This window comes from Eutrigla gurnardus, assembly GCF_963514095.1.
Source record: "Eutrigla gurnardus genome assembly, chromosome: 8".
Taxonomy (NCBI): Eukaryota; Metazoa; Chordata; class Actinopteri; order Perciformes; family Triglidae; genus Eutrigla; species Eutrigla gurnardus.
This window is the reverse complement of record NC_139922.1, coordinates 8,453,564-8,479,638: the sequence shown is the minus strand read 5'-3', so window position 1 is coordinate 8,479,638 and position 26,075 is coordinate 8,453,564. Positions and strand designations below refer to the sequence as shown.

Below are 26,075 nucleotides of genomic sequence, written 5' to 3'. Positions count from 1 at the left end.
ATGCATTCCACTGTGATTACACAGATGCACAAAAACACTTCTCCGTCAGCACACTGATTACATTGTTTATGAGGATGATTGATTGGTGAACTTGATACATTTGGAAACTGTTTACCTTGGCACTTTCCCTCAGTGTAATTTTTATTGGATTAGTGGCTTGGTGGCATGATGTGGGATAATAGAAATGTATGGGTTTGTAGTGGGTTGGAGGAACACTATGTTAGACAATGACAATTTTGCATTCCTACATTTTAGCTCCTGTGGCTCAATTAAAAAGGAATAACAAACATGTTCAGAATTTGTATTTTCTTTCTTTCTTTTTCTTTCTTTTTTAAAGACTCACTCTGGTCATTATACATTTAGGATACAAGAAGAAACATCGGGAATGGCGCAGAATCAGAAACTGAAGAGCTGCAACGTCTGGGAGAGAAATAGAAGGCAAGGGCGTGTGTGTGTGTGTGTGTGTGTGTGTGTGTGTGTGTGTGTGTGTGTGTGTGTGTGTGTGTTATAGTGGCGGGGCGTTGAGGGGTAAAAGGGGTTAAGCCTCTGGAGAAAACGGAGGTTGAATCATCGATGAAGAGTGCCATTCTTGAAGCCCTCGAGTGCATCTGCCGGTATCCACTATAAATAATGAGCCTAAAGGCCGATGCCACAAAGGCAGTTTGCAGTTCCCCCCTTTCATACCTCCCACTGCACACACTCTCTCTCTCAAACACGCGCGCGGGCGCGTGCACAGACGCCGTCACGCACATGCACTAGAGGTGGGAGTGGATGCTCGTGTAGCTGCTGGAAGCCAGGATGGGATAATCATGCGTGTCTGTCTCCGGGCGTTGATGCAGCTGCCGTTGCTGGATCCGGACTGGACTCGGGGCGCAGGGTGGGTGTAGTTCCCGACTGGAACTATCTGGACCTCATGCCGATGTTATCAAGCATTCCGAGAAAGACGAGGGCGATGGCCGCGAGAGGAGTTGGTGCAGCTCTTTGAAACGTCCAGGCGAGAGAAAACGACCGTTTTCGCCGATGGAGGACAGAATTGGCCGGCATTAAAGCGCAGCCCCGGTTTGGAATAACTTGGAATAGGGGAGAGGGGATACCGAGGCACCCCTTGGAGGATATCGAGGGAGCCCGTCACTTGTTTTCTCCATGTTCTTTTTTTAAACTGGGATAGAGATAGAAACGCGCCTGGAAGAACGCCTCACTTTTGCGTCGGTAATTAGGAGAGGAGGAGACGTGGATGGAGAGGGCGCAGTGAGGGGCTGAGAGAGCGGCTCGCCGTGTGTAGGAGGAGACGGAGGGAGACCGGGCAGTTTGAAGGGACGGGGAGCCAGGAGAGGCGCGGCGGCTCCATGAGCGGCTCCTGTCGGGACAGAGCGCCCAGAGCCCAGCCGGAGCGTCTCCACCGCCGCGGGTAGAACCCCGGGCACCAGGACGGCGGCCAGTTTGGAAGTTTTGATGCATATGATCACAACCACCATGATTTTTATGATTCTTGGTGCTTCAGTTGTAATGGTAAGACATCTTCACCTCCCTCAGCAACAATCAGGTTTCTCGTGTACACCCACCGATGCTAATATCTAATCAGATCCTTACAAATGTGCCATAAATGTATCCCATTCGGCGACAAAACCACCTTACAGCAGGCCTATCAATGACATGTGGAAGTAGGTTAGCCTACCTATAATTACCTGCTGTCATAAATAAATAATCGAAGTCCGTTTTGAGGCAAGAGTCCCCTCTCTTAGAATCGGGAGGATGTGCTAAGGCTATTTTCCCTCTGCTTTTCTTCATCATCCTCAGTGTTGTTATTTCATCTGGATAACGAGGGGGAGAATAATTCGCCGTCTGTAGGAGTAGCCTAGCCTATTGCCTGACATGTCCCAGCTGACTTGCATGCTTCTTTGCAGGCGATAGCCTGTTTAATGGACATGAACGCACTACTGGATCGCTTTCACAACTACATCTTACCGCATCTACGAGGGGAGGATCGCGTCTGTCACTGCAACTGTGGAAGGTAAATGCCATCACCCTCGTTCATCATTTGTGGTAAACATGGTGCCGTGTGCTTTTTTTTTTCTCTCTGTTGCCCGTCACATGTTAATTGCCGAAGAGGCCTCGGAAGATTTCTGGCGGTGAAGCCCCGCAAAGCCGAGCCGATACCAGCCTGTCTGGCCGCTTCCACGGCGACTCATGCTGTCATAGACGTTGGATTATTCGCTCGAACAGACGCGTTTGATCGCGGTGCTGTTTTATTATTATTTTTATGTAGCCTATATATATAAATATATTCATCGGCCGCGAGGATTTCGGCTTTGCTGCATATATCAAGGTGTGTGTTGGAGCCATAAATAGGTAATGAACTAAGGCCGTTCAAAAACAATCTGAGCATCAAGTGCGCTGCGCGATTCACGCAGGCCTACACGGTGTCGCGACAATATCAACCTGCTGCGTTTATTATGAACACATGAGTGCTGGAGGGAAGTGGCTGAGGCTGAGGGTACTGGCTCCTCATCAGCCTACCTGCTGTTTGCTTTCTCAGTGAGAGCAGGTTTGGTGTGTGTGTGTGTGTGTGTGTGTGTGTGTGTGTGTGTGTGTGGGCAGCAGCAGCAGCAGCAGCAATACACCCATTAATAAATTAATCCGACTTTAATCAGCAGTGTTTTGCATTTCTCATTCAGCAGAAAGCATGTCACATAGCAGGCTGACTGAGGCTGGATGAGCAGAGACACAAGTGGGCCTCTGTTTTCTGGTCTCTGGTCTACATCGCCTGAGGGTATGGCAACAGTATTGTAGCCAAATTTAAAGTAAGAGTCCCCTTCATCCAATAGATTCGCACCTCCATTGTCCTCTCAGACATTACATCCCGACTGACCCCTTTTCCTGCAGGCGACTTTAGCCACAGCCACGAGGACTGATCAGCGTTTCAGGAAGGGACGTGTCACCATTCATGTTGGTGCAAGCTGCAACAGATGCACATTAAAACAAAACAGCAGTGTATACCGTGCATACTGCAGTGAGGGGGCTGATGTACGAGCAGTTCATTATCAGCCTTCAGAGGCCACCTCCACCGTGTGTGTTTTTCAGCCTGTAAATCCAGAAATGGGTCATCATCAGGTGCTATTATATTATGCTTGTCGGAGACGGATAATCTGAGGCAAAGTTTGAAAAAAAGGGGGGCCCCTCATACAAACTGACAAATGTGATGTGTGTCAAGACGAATACAAAATATGTCGTGAGACAGGATTTGTGATGAGATGATGCATCACTGTAATATTTTGACATATATCACATCTACCATGCGACTGCCAAAAATGGCTCGGTTATGAATGCCAGCAGGATATGTAGGCCATATAAAGCCGGAAATAATAAGCAGCATTAAGCGGTGGTTTCTATTTTATATTACCAAAATGATGTTTCTTCTCCAAGTAGATAAGCATGAAGCAAATGCTGAGACACTGATAAAACCACCACACAGTCCCGTCAAACCTCCTGTTTTCAGGTTCCTGTACCCACACAGTGTCTTTCACTGACCTGCAAACACTCCTGAATGGGAGACAGTCATCTGTGTTTTCACATTTAACAGCAGGAAGAGCAGGATACGTGGCTGTATAGAGCAGACCTGCGTTTGGGTTTCACTCGCCTGACTCCCATCCGCGGAGGAGTCGTGACGCCCACAGCCTCACCTTATCAGGCTTGAGGACACAACCGGTGTCATTTTATCTGGAAGCCTCTGTGTTCTGATTTGGATGCTCTTCTCTGACGTATCCACGATAGCTGCCTCTGTGGCAGGGGATGCTTTTTTAAAAAGTTTTTCTTTTTATGTTTTAGCCATAATGGACCTCTGAGGCTGTATGGCTCAAGTCAGTGAGGTCCAACAGGGGGGTTGACCCCCCCGTGTGGCCCGACCGCTTCCTCAGGAAGATACTTAAGATTAGTCTTTCCTTCATATTCAGTACTAAGTGCTGTAATGTTTCTGCTCCAAACCTGCCAGAAACCGTCTGTCAATCAAAGGGCATGTGTGGATTTTCTGTTGAAGTTGCATTCCTGTATAGGTGGAGGTTTTTCACAGGCAAGTCAGAAACATCAGGAAAACTTCCAGCGCACCGTAGGATTTTGCTTGTGAAGACACATTAGCCACCGGGTGTTCAGCAGAACAGCTTCCATTAATTATGTGTCGTGCCAGAGATAGAGATGAGCAAAGAAGACATTTATTTAAATATGCAGTACATGTGTTGCAAACTGGGGCATTTACCAGGCACAGAGCATCTAAGAAAAGACGGTGTCACATTAAAAGAAATATACAATCCAGTGACTTGGACTAACAGTTAGGACACCTCTGTCTCTTGCAAGTTCTTTAAAACTGTAGAAGTGTAATAGTAAATTGCCAGAACACTCTTTTATTGTAAAAGTAATGAAGAACCTGCGTCCAAACCTGAAATGAATGTAGGCTCATGTCCCATAGTGTGAGTGCAGAGGTGTGTCTTCCAGCAGGTAAATCTCTCAGCTCCCTGTTCCCTTACAGTGCACTGTGTTGTTAGAATGGTAAAAGCCTTCACTTCCTCTCGGGAGGACGGCTTACACCAGTATAGGAAGGCTTTCAGATCAAGTGGATGTATCTGTATTTCAGCATGGATCAGAGTCAATGCTGGACCATGTCGTGAAACTGAGGGATCGGATGATGTTGATCAGCAACTGTTGACATTAGTGGTGGGAATCGTCAGTCACCTCACGGTACGATTAGGATTCAGAGGGTCACCATTCGATTATTAAACGATTCTCGATGCATCACAGTGTATCTCTACTTTGGATTTAAATATAATGAGAGTTTTTCCTTCAAATCTTTCAAACCAATTGATAGAGTTGATGCGCTACATTACTTGTGGAAAGATTGCCAAAAAAAAAAAAAAATTAATAATAGATTATAGACTTTACTGCATCGATGCAAAATAGTTCAACAAAGCCTCGCTATGCATCATAGCATCGATTGTTTCTCTCACCTCTAGTTGACATGCAGAGATATAAATGTGGAATTATCCTGTTTGCTGAGTGATGCATTCACTGATCTACTACCAACATCAGGTGCCTTTTAATTTGCATTCTATCAGCGTAACACTTCACTTGGAACAGATTTAAGAGACTTTATATTTAGAAAGTAGACTAAGAACTTAATAAAATAGAAAAGGAGAAGCCAACTTTGACAATATAATTGCTAACTATATTATATATATATATATATATATATATCAATAACTAAACTTGGTGCATTTTAAATTATATATTTGTCTAATCCAGAAAGTATTTCAGTGTCCCTGTTACATGGCTTTCTAACAGGTACTTACTGAATCAGGTAGCAGAGTGTTTGCTTATTCTTATTTCGGTCTCCTTAAACTTTTCCTGCTGCAGCTGCTTAAATTGCAGCCAAGGGACACCCAAGGGTCTTTAAGTGGGCTTCAGGGGGTTTCCAGCTAAGTGTGGATTAGTGTATTTTGATTAAACAACAGAAAGACAGACATACATATCATCCATTTTAGAATGGCTATAGAATATATAAGCACTATATATAGAGAAAACAGTTTTTCCATCTTAAAGTCAAGCTGAAATGACATTTCAAGAATATCTATCTTCCGTACTATGACGTATTTCCGAGTGACACAAGGCAGGCTGGAGACAAAGCGTTGATTTGATCGTTGAAAAGTTTGGCTCACGACCTTCTGTAGCTCTGTGCAGAGCCGTAGTAGCAGATTGATTGATGGACGGATGGACGGATGGATGTCATGATGTCATTGGTTGAAACGGGTTGGGATGATGTAAGCATGTGTCATATTTTGTTTTCCAGGAAGAAACATTCTGAAGATACTGGATTTTGATACAAAAATCAGTTTTGCAATATTTTCAGCATATTGTTGAACAGGTGCCCAATGTGACCAGGGATGTGACCTACAAGGGTTTAAAAGGACAAAATAAATAAACAGAGCTCTTCATCATCATTAAAACACCAAATGCAGGAATACCTGTTGAAACAGAATAGAGTAACAGCAGATTTCCAGAGAATGAATGCCTGTAGTTTTGGCCTGTGGTAGCCCAACAGTTAAACTCCATGTTGTTTCTTCCTTTAGTTGCTCGCCCAACTGCATGTCTCTGAGATGGCTAAGAAATGTTCATTTGTATCTTTGATTCATAAAATGATATGTTGGCTTGTGTCTAAAACTTCCCATCCGTCTGTCCTCTCCCCAGACACCATGTCCACTATGTAATCCCATATGATGGGGACCATTCCTTGGTGGACTCATCAGAGAACTACTTTGTGAGTGACAGTGTGACCAAGCAGGAGATGGACTTGATGCTGGGGCTGCTGCTGGGCTTCTGCATCAGCTGGCTGCTGCTGTGGCTGGACGGAGTCCTGCACTGTGCCGTCAGGGCCTGGAGGGCGAGCCGCTACTACGGTAAGATTGACGTTGTCTGCTGGTCTGCTGCAGATACACATATACACTCAAGAGCTCAGCAATCCCGAGATATCATCTAAATCGTTGAGTGCATGGCTACATGCAGGAACTCACATTTCGCAGCATTTTCACAGGACATCTTCATTCGAGAGGTGGAATAACAAAGTATCTGTGATTCAAAGCAGGATTTGGTGGTAGCAAAATGTTTGAATGCAGAGATTCACGCATCTGTATCTATCCACCATGTGTCTTCTGCAAATGACAGCGTTTGCCAGGTTAACACAGCAGTTGTTGGAGCTTTGGTCAATCATTGCTTAGTCCAATTTGCCTCTCCTCGCCATTTTATTCCCACTATACTGCAACCTCTTGGAAAACCACAGCTAATCCTTCCAACTGTGTGATGAGTCAGACAAAGGCTACCAGTTGATGTCACACTATAAATAGTTGGGTTGTTTTTTGGACATGTGAAATACCTCAAACCTTATTTCACCAACGATCCTCTTGATTTATTTCAGAGAGAAATCAGCAGTCAAAGGCTAACGTCAGACACCATCATAAGGTGTAATTGTGTTCTGAATATATGAAACTCATTATGCGAGAATGATTTAAGAAGACAACATGAACTCATACCATGATGAGAACTTTGACAATATAGACTCAATTGATTCTCGTTATTATTTTATACAAATTCAGGATCGTGCAAATTATGTCAAAACTTTTATAGAGACGTCTTAGTGAAAAAACAAATTGAAGCCAAAAAAACGATTGATTCCTGCCTTTCTGTTTCCTCTCGCAAACTGGCCATTTGCATTATATTCCCCCCAGATATTTACTTCAATACATCATTCCTGAATTAATGTTGACAGCATACAGTAGCGTAATCACTGCACCATTGTTTATTGCTATGCTAGCAAGTCTTTCCATCTCAGCCTGTTAGCTAAAATGTTCTGTTCGCATTGAACCATCAAAAGGAGCTGACAGGTCTGACAGGATGACCCGCTTACCAACGCTGCCATGCTCCGTTATGCCAAGTTAAACCTTTAATGATCTGATTGGGGACACTGCAAGAGCAAAATAGCAAAGCAATGCAGACAAGTGAAATAGAATATTAATAGAAGTTGAAATAATGAAGATGATGCAACCCCCAATTAACATTTGGTTGAGTTACACTTCAATGGGAAGACTAAAAGAACAACGTTGCAGGTACAAGCTAGCTAACGGGGCAAAATGGCAAGACCCTCAATTTAAAGGGTACTTGTCTGGGCTAAATAACTTCCATTTTTTGGTAGTTTTGCAAAGCATGAGTGTATGTTAATTATAAAGCATATACTTTTATACAGCACTTAAATAATATTTATAAATGATTAGAATAAATAGAAATGACTTTAGATTATTCTATTCTATTCTAAATATAACAAAAGAAAGCGCAATAATTTAAAAGAGGACAAACTTCATGCATGGACTTCCACAGCACAGGGGCCAGGACAGTAAACAAGTACGCTGACTTAAAACCATAAAATCTATTCAACAACTGACAGGCAGTCTCTGAAGGGAGACAAGGATTTAGATATTAATACGGTGAGTTCTCTTTGAGAGTGTGATTAGCCTGGGAGCAGCATTCTGAATTAACTATATGTTGATTTATCCTGGTCCCTGTCTAAAGTATATGTAAAACATGAAGCAAATGAGATATTAAAGAAAAAATATGCAACAATTTCCTAGAAAAAAATGGACATACTGATACAAATTGTGCATCCAAACAATCAAGCCTGGTGGGGCCGCAAACATAAATTACCTTTCTTCTGACTGAAAAGAAAAGAAAAAAAAAATCCTTTTCATGATGTGTCCTTGTTAAATAAAACACTTGAGCATCGAAAAACAGACCCAAGATTAAGGGTTTGTGGCTTCATGTTTGTTTTTATTCAGATGGACCAAAGAGAGTGTAACTGGTAGGATTGATGATATAGAGCCAAACGGCACTCATTATGACAGAGACATGACATGATGCACGATAAATATAATATAATACACAGAGACCCTTGGGGGACACCACAAGAGACTGGAGCAACCTCAATAGAAGACAGTCATTTATGTGTGTTGTATATTGTGTAGGTCCTTTCACAGCAGGGATAGTAAAGGTGTTACTAATACCACTAATACCACACCATGACAGCTTTCATTCACATGTCCCAGTAAGCCATGGTAGTGTAACGGTGAGCCAGCATACTCAATACCAGGACCTTGAAACTAAGACAGCTAAATGGAATTTAACCAATGTTTTTTTTCCTACTGTGATTTGTCAAAATCTAAAAAAAAAACTCCATTATTTATAATGGAGCTCCTGGAGCTATTTATTGGGACATATATTTTTTGGGACATATATGTCCCATTGATGTTTGAAGGCCCTGCACACCCACACAGGTGTTTCTAATTATTTGGAAGAAATGTCAGCTCAGGTTAATGCTGGAACGTATGTGATGTCACCAGACTTCAAGCATTAAAAATAAGTGCAGGCTGCATATGAGGCAGCAAGATATGATGCTGAACCTCTATAAAAAACACACTGAGTTAATGTTCTCACCGCTTTTCAGTGTTGGCAGAGACAGAACAGTACGGCACCTTTTCCACTTGAATTCAGTCAAGACAAGCCACGTGAGCTATACTGTATGTTTATTTGCCTGTATTGTTGGTACATTTGGTACCACTCAACAAAGTTAACAGCAGTTAAGCACGGTTTGTACACAGCCATAAAATTCTGAAAACAGACCTAATCTGCCTAAAATCACCTGTGATACCATAGGCAGGCAGGGTCGTTAACTCACCTAATGAAATTACTTTTGCTTCACGGGTAGAGATATGTCCCAGAAATGTCTGCATGTTCAGCTCAGCCGTTGAGAACATTAGGAATGCACTGTTCAGTGGTTGGCGCTGTCACGTTGCAGTGAGGGGGTCCTCGTTTGAACTCGGATCCTGTAACTCCGAGTTAAAGTTGTATTCACAGTGTATGTTTTCCTGCTTTAGTCCAAAGTGATGCAGCGGCACCACGGGAATGTGAAGATAGCATTAATTTACAGCTACCGTGCGTGATGTACAACATATGGATTATATTAACAGGTTTGTATCAAGCCAAAGATATATACATAAAATGTCTAGGTGTGTAGATGTAGAGCACAGCTCGTCAATTCAGGTTACACTGAAGCTAACATGAATCCATTTGCAGTACTTCCTGAAAACATCTAATGAGAAAATCTGGCCAAGCTGTTATTGGTTTAAAACAAGCAATGCTTTTGTGTGATAACCACGACACATAAATTAATACACATTCGGCAGTTAACGAGACAGGATCGAACCAGGCTCGAGAAGCAGCGATCGAGAAATGATCACCATCTGCTGCGCTGTAGTGAAAGCTACATTCCCACATACTATGTGTTTAAATCCATCCGAGTGCGATAGTTGCTCCTTAATTTCCTTCCCCCCGTCAGCGCTCCCTCTGAAATATCAGTTTCATTTCCCTCGCCATCCGCTCCTGACAGAGGACGGATGCATGTTAAGTGAAAGACGAGGAATGCAGCAGATTTAATGAGACTGAAATTGTGGTGTAAAGTTCACAGACATTTGGCTCGTGTGGTCGTGCAGACGGCGAAGAAAAGACTACCATACTATTTAACATGCCAGATAATTAGATTTACGTCCCAATTAATAGTATGTCAAATGCAGTATGCCAAAGGTAGTCCTGCATCCGCTCGTAGTAAGCAAGCCAATATTTCTGGCTATTCTGACCCACAATCCTCTGTGCAGCAGATATATGAGCAGGGGTCAAATGTAATGAGGAAGTAGTATTTTCCAACTGACTGCATACTGCATGCAACAGTACTTTGTAATAGAAGCTGCAGTGTAGAAGTAAAATAAAAATAATGAGATTTGTAATGCAGCTGTAAAAGGCTTTCAGTGATGCTATAGCTAAGCAGATATGAGACGCTTGTGCGAAATCATGACATGGCAGCGTGAAATCCCTCATAGTCTGGCTCTCGGCTAAAGAGATGCAGAGGATTCGTCTGTGTGCACTGTCAAGATGTTCACTGATGTGTATTAGTATACTGGATTACAGTGTTTTAGTTTAGGTCATGGCGGTTTCACGGGCTTTTCCACCCAGCCAGGGGGAAACCCTAACAAGGTTTTTTTTTTTTTAATTTGTATTTGTATTACTTTTGGCACAAATGAGCCAAATTTAAAGAGACTGCAGTTTGCAACAAGGCTTTTTTAAAGCGAGATTTGGAGGTTGAATATTCTCGGTGCTCAGTCTGAAGGCAGGCCTGTATTGTGGAGGTGGCCTGGATCCTCATTTTTAAGGATGCTAAAGTAGGTGATATGTGGCCTTGATACTTGGACTGCCAAAGAAAAGCTCCTTCGGGAAAGCATCAAGCAATGTTAGAACTAAAAGTTATTATGTCAGTTATTAATAATGTTTCCGTGTTTTTTACGTGCTGCTAAGGAGCTTGAATTGCTTTGACAGTTGCAGGCTGCTGCTTTGCTCAGACGTGTGGAAGGTTTTTGCAGCAGTGAGTCAGAAAATGCTGTTTCCTCCAGTGCAGAAGTACAACGGTGTAAAATACATCATCATGAAAAAAACACCCAGAGAGGAGGGAGCATCCATATTCATTAGCGGCAGTTATAGAGTGGGGGATACAGGCTTCTTCTTTTGTACTGGGAGGGAATGCCCCTTTCTTCTGTGTGTGTGTGTGTGTGTGTGTGTGTGTGTGTGTGTGTGTGTCGACTGTGACGTTGATGCTAGGTCAGACTGGTTTAGCCTCCCCCAGATGAGGAGTGAAGGTGAGGCTGACAGAGCAGGGAAGGGTGTGTGTGTGTGTGTTGGGGGTGTAGGATGGAGATACTGTCACTTCCCCACCCCCACTTACACACACATATCCACACACTCCCTCTCTCTCCTCCAGAGCTATAAATAGAATGAGAGAGAGCAGCTGGAATGGCAAGTGAGAAACACACACACACACACACACACACACACACACACACACACACACACACACACACAGTGCATTGACATGCACATTGATTCCCGTTGCTCTTTTCCCCCTCCTAATTCCATCTCTTGCTCCTCCCTCTCCTCCTCGCTGATTGAATCTACTCCCGGTCATTTCCTTTACAATGCTTCCTGCTACAACTACTTCTTTTTCTTCTTATCATCGATGCGCTGCGTTTATCTGATACCAGAGTCTTCTTTGCAGGGATACTGGTGAAAGAGAAACACACCAAAAAAAAAAAAGAGAGAAAATGATGACTTGGCATACAGCATTAACCCCTCCTCTCCATCCTGTGTCCTCTAAAAGAGTGTAACAATTGTCCCTTCGCCTCCATTTTTCTGCCTTGCATTACCATTTCTCCCGACTCCATGCCCATCCTTTTATTCAAATGAGAGAAACCTGTCTTTGTTGCCCCTTTTCCTTTGGATACCCTTCAGAGCAGTCCTTGTGGACAGCATACCCATTCACAGCTATAAATAACTCACTCTCTCTCTCACTCCTCCCTCACCTCCCCTCCCCTCCAACCAACACCTCACCCCCTCCTCCCCACCACCACCACCACCACTACTCCTCCTCCTCTCGCTCATCCCCCAGCAGGGCCATTTGCTACTGGGTTTGCTGTCTGGGGCTCTCCCCTCTTCCTCTCTCTCCTGTCTCCATGGACCTCGCTCCACCTCGCCAGCTCCAGTTTATAACCCGACGAGCAGGAACATCTGCTCCGCCATTCCCCTCTCCACGTCATACACCTCGCACTCATGAAATCCCACTTTGTCTCCAGACGGTCACTGATTTCACTGACATGAGTGGCTGCTGATTGGTCAAAGACATTTGGCACTTGAGCCTGTAAAATCCTTGTGACTGTCGAGACATAATGCCAGGATGCAGTGACATGTGCAACAGCCCAAACACAAATGGGGGGGGGGGGGGGGGGGGGGGGGTCAAGGACAGCACCACGGTGCACTTGAAGAGATTGATGCCATTTACGGTTCTCATCCAATATTTCAATGTTCCAGTCTTTTACCTCGGCTCTGTCACCCTGCCCTTACTGCACAAAGCGGATCCTTACTTCCCAGAATTAAAAGTTGCTACAGCTATGAGGAAACTGGCTGCTAAACGACGTAATAAACATCACCTGTGTGGAGCTCATAACTCAACTTTAACCTCAATGCATCCGATTCTGGATACTTTTTTTTTAGGTTTGTGTTGAATGGAAGACATTTTTGGGGTTTAGTTTAAAATCTCAGATTTACATTCTTGTCAGGCTAGGCTGAAACTGAAGGTGACAAAAAGGCATCAGAGCTGGACACAATGACAAGCCAGTATAATAAAAAATATATATAGAAAGTCAATATCAGCCTAGCCCTTATATTCATACATGCAGTATTATTGGAGGAAAGTGTGTGAAAGAAGCGCTTGGATTCATTGTTATCAGTATTCAAAATGGCAGTTCCCAGCAGGGAGACCAGTCGCCTGTGTTTCTGGTTGTTGACGTGTCCTAACTGGATTTAGAGGCCGAAAATCTGGTTAAGAAGGATTTTACACTATTGTGTGTCGTGATCTCATGAGTGTGTCTTCTAGCTGATTCGTCCATGAAAGCCCGCATTCAGTTGTCTTTCCTCGTGTCTGCCCAACTACAACAGCAAGACAGTGTTGCTCAACACTGAACCACGAACACTGTCGTTTACACTCCGTCATGTGTGTTTACAAGCAGGAGGATCAGAGGAGGAAGCAATCGACATTCTGATCCACTTGTGATTACAAAAAATATCAATACTCTGTTGCATTATTGATATACAAGTGTTTCCCTCTTTTTCTGCAGACAGAGTTTGTATAATAAGTATAATGTAATCATAACTTCCAGTTCCCTTCTGTCAGCCCCTACACTTCATGTTGGCTGTCCGTCTCTGCCACCTGTGGAATGAAAGCCAAAAAAACTCACTTTGGTGCATATCCTTCAGGGTCTATAAAGCATCATCAATCTTTGTGTGTGTGTGATATCGTTTAAAGAAAACTGTCGCATCAACTGCTATCATTGATCAATAAAATAAAATGAACATCGTTTAATATAATAGTCAAGCACTTTGTTAAAAGGTACCCACTTTCTAGGCTTCAATGTATGCATTCTTGTTTTTAATACAACTTTGTCCTCTTAAAAGCTGCATGCAGGACTTAATCTCAAGTCTTAATAAAAGATCTATGAAAATGTAATAACTACATACACAACAGGTTTCATTCCTGATTCACAGCGTTATTTAGTTTGTTTATCGCTTGCCATATAATCAGATATGTTACTTTGATATATCCAAATGTGAGTGAAAGACACTGAATTCCTCGCTTTTCTTTGAGGAATAATTTTTCCGGTCTGCTCTGACCATCCTGCTGCCTCTCCTCTCTGTCCTCCAGATACCCCGTCCTGGTCATGGCTGCCCCAGTTCTGCAACCTTCGAGACCTCCGTCGCCGAGCCCAGCTCAGACAGCTGGAAGACTCCAGCGGCAACATGGTCCACATCAAGCAGAAACTCTACCACAACGGCCACCCTAGTCCCCGCCACCTCTGACTCTAAAAAACAAATTAACAAAAAAATTAAAACTCCCCTCCCCCCTAAAGACCCCTCCTTCCCCTTTTCCAAATTGTCCCTTGGCCAACTGTTGCCTCAGAGACCCTGGAAAACTGCCCTCCCACTAGTCATAACATGGCCCACTTAGACTCCCGTGACAGGACTTTCTTATGACTAAACTCGGCCTGTCAGCACTTAAAAAAAATCCCAAGATGAAGATAATTTGTTGCCACTAAAATCTCGTCTTATGTCCATGTCCACCATTGTGGGAGGAGGGAGGGAAAAAAGCATTTTTAAGGGTGTTTTTTTCTGTATAGAGACATTTTCTGTGTTCATTGTTAAACTTGGCATGCTCTTTTAGAACAGGGTAAGATGTGGGCAGCGTATGGAATGGGGGCGGCAAGACGGGTGTCAGGATTTTTCTTTTTCTCTTCGGGTGGGATTGGGAATTTGTTGGTGTGGGGAGGGGCGAATGCGACTGATGGGTGGGTGGTTTTTTTGTGACAGTTAGATTGCTGCTTCTGTAAATAGTTATAAATATGGGCAAGTGGGATTTAACAGTCTTTAAAGGGGGTGCTTGGGGGGATTTTTGTGTCGTTTATCAATAGAAAAACTAATGATGGACTGTGCGGTTAGAAACTATAGGAATGGAACAGGAAGACAAGTCTGTTTGAAAACTGGATGTGAAACCATGTGATTTCTGCTAAAAACACAGATTAATTAGCTTTGTTACTTAGTGAATTACCTGAATGTATTAATTTTTCCTGTAAATATGTGAGGGGGAGGGGAGCGTGTACCATGGTGGTCAGGGTTCCCTTTGCTATATTATCATTCTTTAGTTGACACAGGAGAAATAAATGCCAGCCAAGATTCAACACACACACCTCCATTTCCCCCACACTGTGCTCAACAGCACAGTTCAATTTTCTTTATCCAATTCCCTCTCACTTATCCTGAGCAACCAGCCTATCAGCAGAGAGAACCCTCACCCGGCCCCCCCTCTCGTCCTCTCTGTCCAGACATTGCTGTTGTGAGAATGAAATGTCTGTTTTATTAAAAGTGCCATTGAAGCACAACAGTGACCTCTGATGTTTGATTGTGTCACTCCAATCATGAGCGAATATGAGAACGCGTTCTCATAGCAAAAGGTTATTTCAGAGCAGCAACAACAGACGGATTATACAGAGGAGGTCCTGTTGACAACTTCAGTCCGGTTTGTCATAATTCTAATAGAAATTTCATAAGCACCGACTAACAACACTTCTGGAATGACTAACGATGCCAATGACATGCTGATGCAACTGAGAAAAGCCCTCCACTATTATCCACCAGCACAATGTGACACATTACAGTGACAGTGAGGGCGTTTATGGGAACATTTTCACCTTGGTCGGGTATTATTCAACAATGGTCAGTACGCCGAACTAAAGCAGTGTCTTTGTAAAACACCGAATGTAAACTGTGGTTATTGGGGAAGCTGGCTTACTGTGGACCTTGTGTCACATTGGCAGACCTACAGAGTTTTTTCCAAACTACATTTAAATAAAAGTTTGGCAGTCATTCAAGGTGAAAATATATTTGTCAAGGGCAGGTCTCAACTGCACCAGTGCTCTTCCTAAGCGGTGGCAGGGGAAGAAATGATCGGACGTGCTATTGAACTCTTGCCAGAACCGGTCAGCAAACATGCGAGAACATCCCCTTTCAGAGGGCAAACTTTCAAAAAGTCACCAGGCCAGAGACAGAGAAAATGGTAACGATGAACAGAAGAGAAAGAAAGGAAGAAGAATGCAACAGTCGGACTATTGTAGTGGTCCACATATGCTTTTATTCAGACGCTACATGCCATAATCAAACTATTACCTTAATGTTGGCATTCACAGTACTTGAGTTACAAACATATTAAAGAGAAGACAGAATTACAGGTAAATGATTCACACTTAAACTTCAACAGGTCTTCATTCACATAGTTTCATTTATTGTCAAGTGATCATTTTGTTGGGCTAGGCTTGGCTGGTGGTTTGTCGTTGTCATCTCCACTCGGTTTGTTTGAAAGAGGCTTCTCAGCTTCACTGGGTTCAACTCCTTCAGTGCTGGGAGTCTTAGGAGCAGATGACACCTCAGTCGCTGGACTGTCAGGTTTCTCAGACTGTTTCACGTCTTTTGTAGCCTCTGTGGCAGACTCCTTAGTTTGTAGGACTTCGGCTTCCATGGCAACCTCTGCAGGTGTGACTTCGGCTTCCATGGCAACCTCTGCAGGTGTGACTTCGGCTACCTTGGAAACCTCTGCAGGTGTAATGTCGGCTTCCATGGCAACCTCAACAGGTGTGACTTCGGCTTCCTTGGAAACATCTGCAGGTGTGACTTCGGCTTCCATGGCAACCTCTGCAGGTATGACTTCGGCTTCCTTGGAAACATCTGCAGGTGTGACTTCGGCTTCCATGGCAACCTCTACAGGTGTGACTTCGGCTTCCACTGCAACCTCTGCAGGTGTGACTTCAGCTACCTTGGAAACCTCTGCAGGTGTGACTTCGGCTTCCACGGCAACCTCTGCAGGTGTGACTTCGGCTTCCATGGCAACCTCTGCAGGTGTGACTTCGGCTTCCATGGCAACCTCTGCAGGTGTGACTTCGGCTACCTTGGAAACCTCTGCAGGTGTGACTTCAGCTTCCATGGCAACCTCTGCCGGTGTGACTTCGGCTACCCTGGGAACCGTCTCAGCCATTGCAGGTTCCAACTCCTTAACAACCTCTGTAGCAATACTCTCGGACTCCTTGACCACATCTGTCACTACCATTTCAACGTCTTTAGTAAACTCAGGTGCAGTTTCCACTACAACCTCCTCCAGCTCCTTCGTGACTACTGCCTCCATCTCCTCGGTGATGGTTTTTACAGCATCAGCCACCTTGGCCACATCAGTTGCTATTGTTTCAGCCTCTTTTGCCATGTTTGTCAGGGACTCGGACACTTCAGCTACCTCTGCAACCTTTGCAGCATCAGGTGCTACTTCCTCTGCAGCCTTAATGGCTTCAGTTTCTACACCATCAACAGACGTGGAAGCTGACTCAATTTCTTGGACAACGGTCTCCTCAGAGAGCCCCGCTACTGTAGCTTCTTTCTCCTTGACAACATCAGAGACAAGAGCCTCTATTTCGCTCTCCTGAGCAACAGCAGAGACAGTCGTTTCCAAGTGTGCTACAACATCCTTTTCCTCCTTGACTACTTCGATGGCCTCCGTCTCTGGCGCAGCTACATCAGCAGTTGGTTCTTCTTTACTCACAGCAGCTGTCTCTTGGACGGTGGAAGCTGGTATACCCTCAACCTCTTTAACCTCGGTGACTATATCCTTCACCTCTGGAACAACAGCGCCTGTAGCCACAGCTACGTCTCCAACCTGCTCAGTCAGGTCCTTGATGGCTTCAACCTCCTGCACCAACGGGACAGCAGCAGCTGTCTCAACAATGGTTTCAACGGTTTCATTCAAGAAAGGAGTTACTACAGTTGATGCAGCAACAGCTTCACTCTCTTTAACCAGAGTGGCTGCCTCTTTGAGGATAGCATCTGCCTCCATTTCTGAAGGAAGAGCAGCTGCTTCTGCCTGGGCAGCGTTGCTCACAACCTCGAGAAGTGGAAGGATTTGTTCTACAGTCGGGGTTTGTGCAAGTGAAGCAGCTTCCTCGACTGCGATTCCTCCAGCCATTTCCTTAGGGACAAGTACACCGACCTTGCCACCCCCCACACCTGCTTCCATCAGCAGCCAGTCCATTTTCTGTGCGTGCTGCTTGATGGCATCATCAACACGTGCGTCAATCATCGCTTCGGTCAAAACTCCATCTTCAGAAGAGTATGCGGCAGCCTTTCCGGGAAAATAAAGTACATAAAAGGTCAGCTCTGGAAGCAGTTTCATATTTTATGTCAACGGCTTTTTCTACTCACCTGCCAGGCCACACCAAGTTTGGAGATTTCACGGCCAGACATGCCTTCTGCTCGCTTTGCAATGTCTGAACACTTCTGACCATAGTCGAACTGTGCCAACTTTAATCTCCTGTTGAATTAGAGCACAGGTTTGTACAGTACATGAGGCTTGATCTTTAACTTGTTTCTATCATTGATCCTCCATTTCAACCGGGCCAAGGCACTCTGCAGCGCCCTGCGCGCTACATTTCCTGATGACTTAAACACCATTTCATGAAAGCAATAAGTAAAGACTCAGACAGCACTTTGTTTTCAAGACTGAACACATTATATACACCATTATGCAACTTGAGCTAGCAGGGCAACCTCTAGGGAGGAGCGCTTTCCTCTGCGGTAGTAAATCAACTCTGCTACGGAGCAGCAACAGGAGCTGTTTGTAACTGAAATGCAAAATTAAGTGTACTCACTGTCTCCCTGTAGTGGCAGGACCCAGCACAAATTTGTCAAAATACAGGCGCACCAATCTTTCCCTCTCATCCAGACCAGGCAACGCAAAGTTTACAATCTCATCGATGCGGTCATTAATGGCCCAGTCAAACTGTTCTGGCTGGTTGCTAGCAAGCACCAGCATGAACCTGCAGAGAGAGAATGAGAGTACTTAGATCCAGCCAGTGACCTTTTCAGTCATGGCAATGACCTTTTCATGCTCATCCATGCACAGTGAATAACGGAAGATACCGACTTGTTGCTCTGCTCCCCGGTGCGGTACAGGAATGCATTGAGGGTGGCTCTGAGGTCCTCGCTGATTTTCTCCTGCAATGCAAAAACCACGACTCATGAATATATCATTAAAACACGGGGCATCATCACCATGCATATGGCACTGCAGCTGAACTCACTGTGGATCGCTTACGCAGGAAAGCGTCAGCTTCATCAACGAACAGCAGGACGCTGCAGAAAATCAAAGAGAATGTGCTTAAAAGCATGCCATTTTGTTGAAGGCCTTTCATGGAATTCGCCAGCAGATTAACAGCAGCTCTGTATGCAACAACATGCAGTGGATGTTTCACAGTTGATACATGTTATTGTACCAATTCATTTGGGTGTTTTTGGAGCCTACCCTCGCCTGCTGGTGCTGGCCCAGTCAAACACCTTGTGCATGGCAGTGACTCCATCGCGCCCCAAGGGTGCCACATCCCCACCTGTCATGATGGCAAAGTCCATACCCGAATGGAGAGCCAGTTTCTGAAAGGCAATGGACAACGCTTTGTTCAAAAGAGAAAAGGGAAAAATAGAAATGCACAACAGTCTTACAGCTTACCAAAAATATATAGAATATACTGCTTTACAACTGAACTGCATCTTTAATTCACGAAAAAAAAATAATAAAAAAAGAAAATCCGCACCTTTGCGAAGAGTGTTTTTCCAGTCCCAGGAGGTCCGTACATCAGGATGTTTCTGTACAAGCCTTTGTTCTGCCTGGTGTTACGAGTGGCGATGGCCACGTCCCTCACACGTCCCTCCAAAGCTGCCTTTGTGAGCCACGGCACAACAACAGCACTCAGCATTTTTCACATGCAGCAATTTGTCATGAAAACAACACATGAATGTTGAATACAGAAGATATTAATACGATAAAAACCACGGAGAGCAGATGACTCACGCTGAGCACCACGCCCTCCAAGGCATCCTGCGGTCTGCTTCGAAGACGCTTGGTTGTCTGAACGCGGGGAGAACACACGGAATCGCATGGTTACTTGTTTTAGCACTCATTTAACAGTTAACACATAGTTAATTATTATCAATCAGTCATAATATCCTGAATAAAGATCATTTTAACAATTTATACCAATGTGTGATTCTTCTGCTGTCGACAAATTAAAATGACTTGAAACATTCGTCACATGTCTGTCCCTTGTCATCGTGGAGAATGTACTCATTCATTTTCTACACTTCATTTGTATCAGTGGCAGCATTTTGAAATGTCATGTGACACATTCAGCTCATTTGGCAGGATTAGCTGGATACACTGAAACAGACGTTACATGAATAAACAAATCCATTTAAACAAGTTCTTGACAGAAAATAAATTTGATGCGCCAGCAGCTGTTACAGGCTGATGTCAAAAATCTCAATTACCGCAAGACTCCAGGCATTTCACTGTTGTTTAGGGACAGTGGTTTTCAAAAGCAACAAAATAATCTCTCTCACACACACAGACACACAAACTTAGACTGTAGTTTAACCTTGATTGGGTGTTTGATGGCCTCTGCGATGGTTATCCTGGAGGTCTCTCGGACCAGGGAGGGTTTGCCCAGGCGAGCCTCTATGTAGCGCCCGGCCACCGCTGTGGTATTCCTGGCGGAGTACACTCCTGCTGCCAGCAGGGTCAACCCGGCAACCTGCGAGAGACAAACAGGCAAACACACACACATTCAGAGAGACTGTACAGCATATCAAACATGAAGACTGCTGCAGCATGACGGGTATGACGCTGTGGATTTACCGTGGCTGTGAGTTTGTCCCAGTCAGAGACGAAGGCCCTGAATCCCTCCCCAAACACCGCTCCTGCCGTCCTGCCAGGAACAAACCACAATTACCAGACGGACTGCTGTCCTGTGGGACTTTCCTTACAGCTGAGAGGGATACTGAGAGATAACGTGCCAGTTACTCTGAGGATTAAGCAAAGTGGAAAGTCATTTCGCCCTCACTTTATAGATTCAAGGACAGTTTGTCTGTGTTCAGCAGCTTTGAGGCGGATCTGTTCCCGGATCAGGTCGGCGTTCTCCCTCTCCACCTGGGCACGGGCTTTGGCCTCTGCTTCGACGCGAAGCAAGTCATTCTTGTGCCTCAACTCCATTTCATGTTGAATGGTCGCTGGGAAAGGATAAAACGGGTAGATATTAATAACTACATGCTAACTATGACCACTTCTGACAGGGCTGAGAATTTGACCTACTTAAATCAGGGTGGTTTAACTTTACACTGTTTCAAAACTAGATTGAACTAATTTATAAGATAGAGGTCCTTTGTACTTACTGACTCTTCTAATATAGAAACCCCCCAAACAAATCCACTGATTCATTAGTATATATTGGTGACTGTTTTATATTAACATGTTCCTTGTTTATTGTATATCTGTGGGTCTGTATTTATTCATGTATCTATTTATTCTAGGTATGGGATGTATAAAAATTTCATGTCAAGATTATTCTGGCCAAAAAAATTATTATTACCTTCAAAATACGCTTAACATTCTTACGGGGCGTACCCACCAAACGCGATGAAACTTCATCGCGCGACAAGATTACATGTAAAGTCAATGCAAAGACGCGATTAGACGCTTCATCGCGCCGGGCGACGCGATGGACGCGATAGCGCGGCGCGATGGACGCGATGGACGCGAAAAATCGCTTCATCGCGCCATCGCTCGAGTTGAAATAATTGAACTTTTGCGGCGAATTCGCGTGAAGACGCGCCGCGACAGCCTATCAGCGTTGAGATCGTCACCGACGTGCTGACGTACGGACGTCCTGGTGTTCCCTCGCTTTTTGCCACAATATTTATATATTATATTATATTATATATTGCCCATAATCAAAGTTGGGGGGCGCACGCACGCGCGCGCGCGCGCACACACACACACACACACACACACACACACACACACACATACATACATATCAATCCCAGCTCTTTCACACACAGAGATCTTTTTTTTTGCGATTGTTTATCACTGGGGCTTATGGCCGGCTATGAAGCACCAGTTCTGGGCAGAGCAGCAGCTAAACCTCCCGGTCCTGTACCCTGGTTAGCAGGTCTTCAAACTGGGCAACAGTCAGCCTGAAGTACCGCTGGAACCGGCCGTCGTCCAGGCGCAGCTCCTGCAGGAGACGGTGGAACTCGCCGAGCTCACGCCGCCTCCGTAGGGTAGCATGCACCCAGAACCGACGTCGGCGCCTAGCCCGCAGACGAAGCTGGGAACTTCTCCAGAGTAGATACAGTGCAGCGATGGTGGTTATCTCAGCCATGATCGACGAGAGAATGAAATGGCGGAAGAAATGTTGTTGTTTGGGCGAGCTCGTCGCGCGACGCGATGCCGCGATGAGGCGTTTTTTGGCATATTGGACCGGCGTCAAAACTGGAGGGTCTAGCGCGACGCGATTTCATTTGTCGCGCGATTAAATCGCGTTCATCGCGTTTGGTGGGTACGCTCCGTTAGAATGACATTTTAACATTCTGGTATCGTGTTAAATTTAGTTAAGAAACATATGTTTAGAAAGTACATCTTTTTTTACTATATAACATATTTTTGTGAAAAACAATCTTAAATAAGATCATAATCTCTCCCTGCAGAAATAAAACATACATTTTTAATTTTTCTCTTTTCTACCATGCTAGTGAGTTGGACAGCTTTTACAAGTCACTCGTAACAATATTTATTTTATGATTATCCAAATAATGGAAATTCACCACAAGCAGTTTTATAGTGTTTCGCAATCCACGACAAAATCCTAAATCATCCCATCCCAATTGAATCATTTACTTGTTTTTGGTTTACGTGCTCATTAAAGCAGCGCTGCAATGGGTCTATTCCTGTCTCAGGTTTTGATTGTTCAGTTAATGAAAATAAGGATTACCAGGTTAATTTGAGCAGTATAATGTATAATGAAGAGCTAATTCCTTACCATAATAAATGCTAGTATAATGTTGATATTGTGTGAGTGTCTTAAAACTCCACTGGGTCGAGTACAGACCCAAAGGAGACTTAAACGAGCCACAAATCTCACAGTGAGCCCTGTAATCTCTGAGTCACCAGAACTGATCTATAACCTTATTAACCCCTGCAGATATATTATGGTCATTCTTTGCTTTGGAGCAGCAACAACTCTACTTATTGCATCTTTAAGCAGGGTAATGAGGTATTGAAGGAGTATTTACACAACTTTATGAGTGGATACAAATGTGCATATTTGGTTTTATCTTCTACCTTTTCTCATGGCCTCTTGCTTCAAAACCGATTCCTCTTGTTTGCGAAGGTTCTCCTCGTTGAGGAATTGCTGTGAATAAGAAAAACAACATACTGAATGCTCTGTTCAGGTATTCAGGTCTTCATTTCAAGTGTCCATTTACAAAGGTTTACCTGTTGCCTGAGCTGATCATCATACCGCTGTCTGGCCAGTTTGTCTTGATATTGTGCCCTCTGGAGGCGATACAGAAAATAATGAATTGCCTTCATGTGGAAACATTTATTTTACGGTCGTGACAGCACGGCGAGTGTACAGTGCTTATTCCTTACAGCCTGGTTTTGCTTTGTCTCCTCTGCCAGTGTTTTGCGTCTCTCCTCGCCCTGGATTTGGATCTGCTCGCCCTTCAGCTGCTCCAAAGCCGCCTCATATTCCTGTTGAGGGAGTTTGGGTGGTGATATGCTGCCCGATATCAGAGTTTAGCAGTTACCTCTTCTGATCGCATGATCAGTTCATTACAAAACACAACAGAGGCACTCTGATGACAAATGGCTTACTTTCACTTTACTCTGATGCTCCAGCTGTACAGACTGCTCCTGCATACGAGCCAGTCCCAGTGCTTCTTTGGCATGTCCTGTCCAAATAAAAGAACACAATAAAACACTGACTTATGCTTTTGCCCCAGGTCAATTATCGTTGCGGTTTCCCGTGCTTTAAAGAGAACCTATGCTCCTTTTCTGGTGCATACTTGTATTTCAGGTTACTACTAGAACATGTTTACATGCTTTAACGCTCTAACCCCCCCCCCCCCCCCGAGGCTGTGCTGCTGCAGCTCTTCTTACCCTCTCTCTGAAATGCTGTTTGACCTCCTGCCCCTCCCTCCCAAAATGCCCAGTCTGCTCCGATTGGTCAGCTGCCCCACTCTGTTGTGATTGGTCAAGTGTGTTTGTCAGAAATGTCACACCACATGGTCCTCTAGAAGTCCATACAAAAGGACATTTTCACTTGGACAGCATCTTCAACATGGCGACTCCATGCTCAGCTCCGCTCTTACTAGCTTTGTTTGAGGCCGTGACAAACTAGCGGCTGGACAGATATTATGCAAATTTGCGATATACATTTAGCAGCTGCCGCTACTTCAGAATTTTATGAAATGTCGCAATTACACAACTCTGCCAGGGATTTTAATTTGACACGACAGTGAAGACACATCTGAGCCTCTAGACTGTTTGGGGCGACACGCCTCCGAGGAGAGGCGGGGAGATAGACGAGTAAGGGGGAAGGCAGCAAGAGAAAGGTAGATTTAAAAAGCTAACGTTAAGTTAGACAGATTTTACAGTTACAAGAACATTCACCATTAATATTGACATTAATTGCTAATTAATTATAGCTATATTGTGAAATAATGGTCCAATGTTAAGTTGGCCTGCTCCTGCTGCTGAAAAAAAGACTTCAGGGAAGAAAAAGGAAAGATTTCAATTGAGGCATTTCAAGGAGTTTGGGAGCAATTGCTTCTGTGGGGGAGAGTAACTCAATTTGGGACTTTAGGTGTTGACTGGAGACCCTTTATCAGAAAACTACACAAAAGGAAGAAAAAAATCTGAAAAGCATAATACCGGTAGGTCCTCTTTAAACTGCCACCACAAGATGATGTGGACCTCAGCCTGTTTGTCAGTGTTTGAGGGCATAGCAGACATTTTAAAAGAGGACTGAAACATATTATATACTGTGCGTGACACATGCTGGGTAAAAATACCCCCAGAAAGGCATGTTCATCTGCACACATATGAAAGGCATGCCATGTGGGACAGGACAGGTGAGGGGCTGAGCTCTAGGACACTTTGTTCCATCTGTGCTCCCGACACGCCCACAAAACCCTATAAACGCTGGAGGTCAAATAGGCTAGCTAGCACACTTGTAGCAAGCAACTTGCAGCTTTGTAAGAAATGCAGCTGTCTGATTGGTTGCAACCAGACTATGTCAAACCATATCAAACGTACACTTAACTGCTTGAGACAAAATAATTGTTTCAGATATCTGACATAGTCGGTGCACATCACATAAAAACAGATGATGGTTTCTTCTCCGATAGTGACGTTGAATCAGTTTAAAAAGAAATAGAAATGTTGTGCACATTGTGCTGCAAACTTTGGCAGCTGAATGCCGGATTAAAGAATGACACCTGGCGGTTTAGTGCTCACACAACGTGATATTCAATGTGATGCACGTTTACCAGTTAGGAGCTTCACTTTCAGCTCGATAGTTTTTGTGTGGGATTCGGCGCGAGGGACCAAATCCGAAAGGAACATCACGTACCATCATGAGAAAGTTTGTTCATTCCAGTAAAGAAAAATACTGAAATCACAGAAGTGACGAAAGAAAACAAGCACTTTCATTAAATGCTAGGGAAAACACGAGTACGCACGTGATTTGTCGAGTTCCCTTGCAGCTTTTGCAGCTCTCTCCAGCCCGGTCGGGTCGAAGTTACTCCACTTGTCCCCGGGTTTAGCTCCCCCCGAGCCGCCTCCTGGTGCACCCCCAGACCCATCAGCAGGAGCAGCCGCTGACTGATCCTCCGGCGGCGGGGTACCGGAGCCCTTCCCCCAGCCGAAGAGCCACGACATGTTGTTTCAGCAGCGTCCGAGCAAAAGCCTGTACTCACCGTACTTGGAGGCTCAGAACCTGCACGCTGGTGGGCTAGCTAGCCACGCTGGTCGGACCAGTGTCAAGACAGATGCCAACAGGTGAAGTACTTCCGGCCAACCTTTAAGAATAAAACTGCTGAATATGAACCGCCTTCTGCAACATTTTCACAACGTGAAACAGAAGCAATTAAAGGTTGATCAAGAGATACTATGTTGTACAAAATGCCTCATTCAAATGTATTGTTATTTATAAAGCCTTTCATTTTTATACCATGTTCTAAAAAATGAGAGGCAATTCAAATATACATACATCATAATATATCGCTCCAGGCAGATGTTTTCTTCAGTGATATGTCAGTTTCAACCTGTTTATTCAGTGGAAAGCTATATATCTGAGAATTATTCCATCGCTTGTTTTTTTTACCATATGCTTTTATTGTGAAAATATGAAGAAAAATCAAATCACTATATATGGAATTGAGAAATATATAAATTAGACTTAAGTTTAAAA

General features: G+C 44.3%; 2 protein-coding genes across 2 annotated transcripts; one reads left to right on the top strand and one right to left on the bottom strand.

The window, feature by feature from the left end:
• Window positions 1–760: 760 nt before the first annotated feature.
• Window positions 761–15,095, top strand: tmem240a (transmembrane protein 240a). Its single transcript, XM_084015299.1, has 4 exons — window positions 761–1,509; window positions 1,905–2,011; window positions 6,232–6,440; window positions 13,886–15,095. Exons 1-4 carry the CDS (start codon window positions 1,453–1,455, stop codon window positions 14,038–14,040), a joined length of 528 nt encoding a protein of 175 aa, XP_083871425.1. The 5' UTR covers window positions 761–1,452; the 3' UTR covers window positions 14,041–15,095.
• Window positions 15,096–15,842: 747 nt separating this feature from the next.
• LOC311016847 (ATPase family AAA domain-containing protein 3-A-like) lies at window positions 15,843–25,650 on the bottom strand. The gene is made up of 16 exons (XM_084014824.1): window positions 25,345–25,650; window positions 23,477–23,553; window positions 23,252–23,353; window positions 23,096–23,155; window positions 22,943–23,012; window positions 20,664–20,829; window positions 20,459–20,528; window positions 20,199–20,354; window positions 19,616–19,672; window positions 19,359–19,484; window positions 19,073–19,197; window positions 18,852–18,903; window positions 18,695–18,765; window positions 18,420–18,587; window positions 17,974–18,082; window positions 15,843–17,893 (listed from the first exon to the last, which is right to left on the bottom strand). The coding sequence occupies exons 1-16, from the start codon at window positions 25,541–25,543 to the stop codon at window positions 16,028–16,030; spliced, it is 3,474 nt and encodes a 1,157-aa protein (XP_083870950.1). The 5' UTR covers window positions 25,544–25,650; the 3' UTR covers window positions 15,843–16,027.
• Between the last annotated feature and the right edge of the window lie 425 nt (window positions 25,651–26,075).